This window comes from Xiphophorus couchianus, chromosome 6 (assembly GCF_001444195.1).
Source record: "Xiphophorus couchianus chromosome 6, X_couchianus-1.0, whole genome shotgun sequence".
Taxonomy (NCBI): Eukaryota; Metazoa; Chordata; class Actinopteri; order Cyprinodontiformes; family Poeciliidae; genus Xiphophorus; species Xiphophorus couchianus.
The window spans coordinates 16,323,821-16,328,234 of NC_040233.1; the positions used below are offsets into that span (position 1 = coordinate 16,323,821).

General features: G+C 42.8%; 1 protein-coding gene across 1 annotated transcript; it reads left to right on the forward strand.

Moving 5' to 3' along the window:
- The first annotated feature begins 1,975 nt into the window (after positions 1-1,975).
- Positions 1,976-4,141, forward strand: foxc1a (forkhead box C1a). Its single transcript, XM_028019512.1, has one exon. It carries the CDS (start codon positions 2,198-2,200, stop codon positions 3,614-3,616), a length of 1,419 nt encoding a protein of 472 aa, XP_027875313.1. The 5' UTR covers positions 1,976-2,197; the 3' UTR covers positions 3,617-4,141.
- The last annotated feature ends 273 nt before the right edge of the window (positions 4,142-4,414 follow it).

Here is a 4,414-nt window from a genome sequence, read left to right on the forward strand (position 1 = left end):
TGCATTTTTTTTTATTTAGAATTGCATGGCCTTTAAACGAACAAGCCATGGTTACTAACAAATATCAAGTTGAAATCCAATACAGGTCTAAAAATGACAAAATTATTTTCACAGTCTGTACAAGTTTCCCTTCCTGGCCACTAGAGGGAACCGAACTTCTGATTTTGATGGTAAGACTTAAACAACGTGGTCTTTCTACTTGCTCACTTTTAAAGTTGCAGGAGAGTAATTTGTACGAAAGTAAAGTCACTGCATTTCTGTGTTACATTAATTTGTTCCATTTGTTAGTCACATTTTCATCACTTACGTTTGTCATCATAATCATAATTTAAGGTTACACAATCAGGACTATTGTTATTAATATATAGAGACTTTGGTGTATGTCTTGACCTGTACAGTAATCTCAATACATCAAAAGATGTTGCATTTTGATTATATATAAACATGCTTCTATTTATTTATTGCTATTTCAGACAAATATTTGTGGTTAGATGTAATGAAAACATAAGATCAAAAATAATTCTAAATCTATAGTGAGCTAAATTTGATCCAATATGACTTTACACCATAACATGTCTAGATGCAGTACCATACTGAAGGCGTTAAAGTGACCCCTAAAATGTACCTTTCTTCAAAGAAATGTTTATGATCATTGCGTCGTCTTTTTTGTGAAATAATTTGACACTCTGTTATGCCTGTCACGGTGCCTCAGTTGCAAATAGTTTAAATTATCAGGAGTTTTGGGGGGGGGCACTGGGTGGGCAGAGCGCCGCATTAAGTAAAAGGCCCGTCGTGAACTGTGTAAACAGCCCAGGGCGGTGGAAAAAGTTCATGCCCGGGTCCATGTAAGGAGAAACCAGCGGAACGCTGCAGGCCACCGCACGGACATTTAATTAAGAAGACCTGAGGAGGATTTCAGTGAAACTCTGGCTATTACTGTTGTCTCAGGGTGTTCGGTGCTGATTTTAATGCGCTGCTGCTCCCGACAGTCAGAGGAGCAGCAACTGTCGACCTAAAGCAGAGAGGCCTTAGGTGTCAGCTTTTTGAACCTTTTGTGTTTCAGTCAATTTTTTAAAATTTTTTTAATTGAATCACTTTTTTTTTCTACGTTAGGCTCTAAAACTATAGCATTCACGTTAATGCATATGATAATATTTTAATATGATTTTTTTTCTGTTGTAAGAATAAATAAAACAATGTTTAATTAAAAGATTTTAAAAAATAATAATTCTTCACAGTGTTTGTCTGGCTTCCGACACAATAAAACAAAACAGTTTTATTTCAAATGTTTCGTAGCGTGCTATGCTGGTCTCCGTTACTTCCTCACGTTTCTCACATCTGCAGGGTGTGAGTTTCGACCCAAATTGTCTCTAATTCTGGTCTGAATAAGATTGCATCTTACTGCTCAATATAAAAGGACATTTATTTCCTCCTTTGATGTCACACTGAGCCACAGTTGGAGCTCTTTTGTCAACACCTTAGAGACGTTCCCATGGGTGTAAGACACACCATCTGCTTTGCTGAATAACTTAATTAAACCATCAGCTATAATTTAACAACATATATAAAAATAAATAATAATATTTTAAAATGGGTTTGCTATATTTTACTATTGTAAAATACGTTTGAAATTGAGACAAAAAACGAGATTTTTTTTTTTTTTTCCCCCCAATATCAAAGTGTCGCACTGTGTTTCTCCCTTTCACCTTAAAGGCAATAGCTTTAACTGATAGAGGATGCGCCGCGCAGGAACATGCGATCATGTTGTGTCTCTGTGTTCATATTAGTTGCTCTGTCACGTCTGAAGCTTTTTGGCAGGAGCGCGCTGGGAGTTACCGACACCTCCTGAAACCTTCTCCCTGAGAGCTGCGAGTGTGGCCAGGCAAGTGCACGGGCTGGCCTCCCATTGGACAACCCGCACACTCTGGAAAAGGGGGCGGGGGATCCCGGCCAGCAAAAAACAGGAGGAAAGAATTTAACTGCGCAAAAAGTCCTGTGTGGTGACGGATGTCTCAAAGTTCAGAACTTTTTTCGAATAGTTCCAAGGATGGGGACCGCTTGAAGACGTTTCTTTTTTATTATTCATATTGTTATTATTATTATTTTTTAAGTAAAGCAGCAAGGCGCTGTGATTTGAACCATCATCGGAGGGAGAAGTGGAGCTCACCCTTTGCAGACTCCGGATCAAAGCGAAGACATGCAGGCTCGCTACTCCGTCTCCAGCCCCAATTCTCTGGGCGTCGTTCCGTACATCAGCAGCGACCCCAGCTACTACAGGGCCGCTGCCGGTGGAGGCTACACGGGGATGGCAGCGCCTATGAACATGTACTCTCATGCGGCTCATGACCAGTACCCCGCCAGCATGGCCCGGGCTTACGGACCGTACACTCCCCAGCCTCAGCCCAAGGACATGGTGAAGCCCCCCTACAGCTACATCGCGCTCATCACCATGGCGATCCAAAACTCGCCCGACAAGAAAGTGACCCTGAATGGGATTTACCAGTTCATCATGGAGAGGTTTCCATTCTACCGAGACAATAAGCAGGGCTGGCAGAACAGCATTAGACATAATCTGTCTCTGAATGAGTGTTTTGTCAAGGTGCCCCGCGATGATAAGAAGCCCGGCAAAGGCAGCTACTGGACCTTGGACCCGGACTCCTACAACATGTTCGAGAATGGGAGCTTCCTGAGGAGGAGGCGGCGGTTCAAGAAGAAGGACGCGCTGAAGGAGAAAGAGGAGCGGCTGCAGAAGGACGTGCCGCCGAGACAGCAGGGCCGGGATCAGGACCAGCCAGTGCAAGGCTCCCAGCCAGTACGGATCCAGGATATTAAGACTGAAAACGGGGCCGTCACGCCGCCGCAGGCTGACTCGCCCTCTTTGAACGCAGTGCCCAAAATCGAGAGTCCAGACAGTAGCAGCAGCATGTCCAGCGGGAGCCCGCACAGCATCCCTTCGAGCAGGTCCATCGCTATGGACAGCTCCGAGCACCCCCAGCAGCAGCACCACAGTCAGGCCTCTACGCAGGGCTTCAGTGTGGACAACATCATGACCTCCCTCCGGGGGTCTCCACAAGGGGTCACCGAGCTCCCCTCCAGCCTGACCGCTTCCACTAGGACAACAGGTATAACGCCATCTTTGTCCCTAAACTATTCTCCAAATCAGACATCTGTCTATAGCTCGCCTTGTAACCAGAACTCCATCTCTACTACCTCCAACGCTACCTATCATTGTAACATGAGCCTTTACGCTGGGGACAGGTCGAGCCACTTGGCACCGAGCACCGTGGACGAAACGTTGCCAGATTACTCAGTCACAACCACCTCGTCCTCCCTGACCCACGCTAATCTGAACTCAGGGCAGGAGGGCCCTCATACCCACCAAGGGAGGCTAGCGTCATGGTACCTGAACCAGGCCGGAGACCTGGGCCATCTGGGTGCAACGTACCCGGCGCAGCAGCAGAACTTCCACTCAGTCCGTGAGATGTTCGAATCCCAGAGGATTGGCTTGAATAACTCACCGGTGAATGGGAATAACAGCTGTCAGATGTCATTCCCACCGAGTCAGTCCATCTATCGCACTTCGGGAGCTTTTGTATACGACTGCAGCAAATTCTGACCAAAAACCAAAGAAAAATGAAAAGAAAGAAGGAAAGCTCAGTATTTTCTTAACCACACGGTGTTTGAACTCTGTCATTAAAACCCTATTTTACCTCTGTTTCCTGCCCCATGACAGTATGGACAAATGTGAGACATAAAAAGACAGAAAAGACTTGATCTTGGTTTTTTCTAAAGAACAGTGTTACATCAAATAACACGTAAGTTTCTTTCTTTTCTTTTTTTTTCTTTTTTTTTTTTTTGTCTTTTCTGGCTTTATGTGATATGTTAGAGATGTGTCACTTGTCTTGGACGTGTATAGTTGCATATATAGTAATTTATTTCTAAAACTGTCGCCAAATATTATGGACCAAACACTCCAAACGTGTTTCTAAATTGAATTGCCTTAACTGTCCAAAAGTATGTTCCACTATAAAAGTAAAGAAGAAGAAAAGGAACGTGTATATCACCGTGATATTTTAATTAAATGTTGAAAAGTATTCTGAAGGATTTGTTTGTTTGTTAAATAAATTGTCATTTTATGTGAGTTAGAGTTGCGCCTCATTTCTTACAAACAAGAATTTAGGATGGTAACTTACATGCAGTCTCGTCCATCTTTAAATTTTTGTAGTTTTAATTTTTAAATTCACAAGTTTATCAAAGTAATACGAAATCTAAATATTTGCTGTATCCTAAAATATAGGCCTTTTTTTTTTTTTTTTACAAAGAGTTTCATAATTTAAAATGCATCTTGCTGTGAGTGTTTCTATACAAATACACCATAAATTGCCTGTTTACGGTCTTTTTGGTTGACATCACT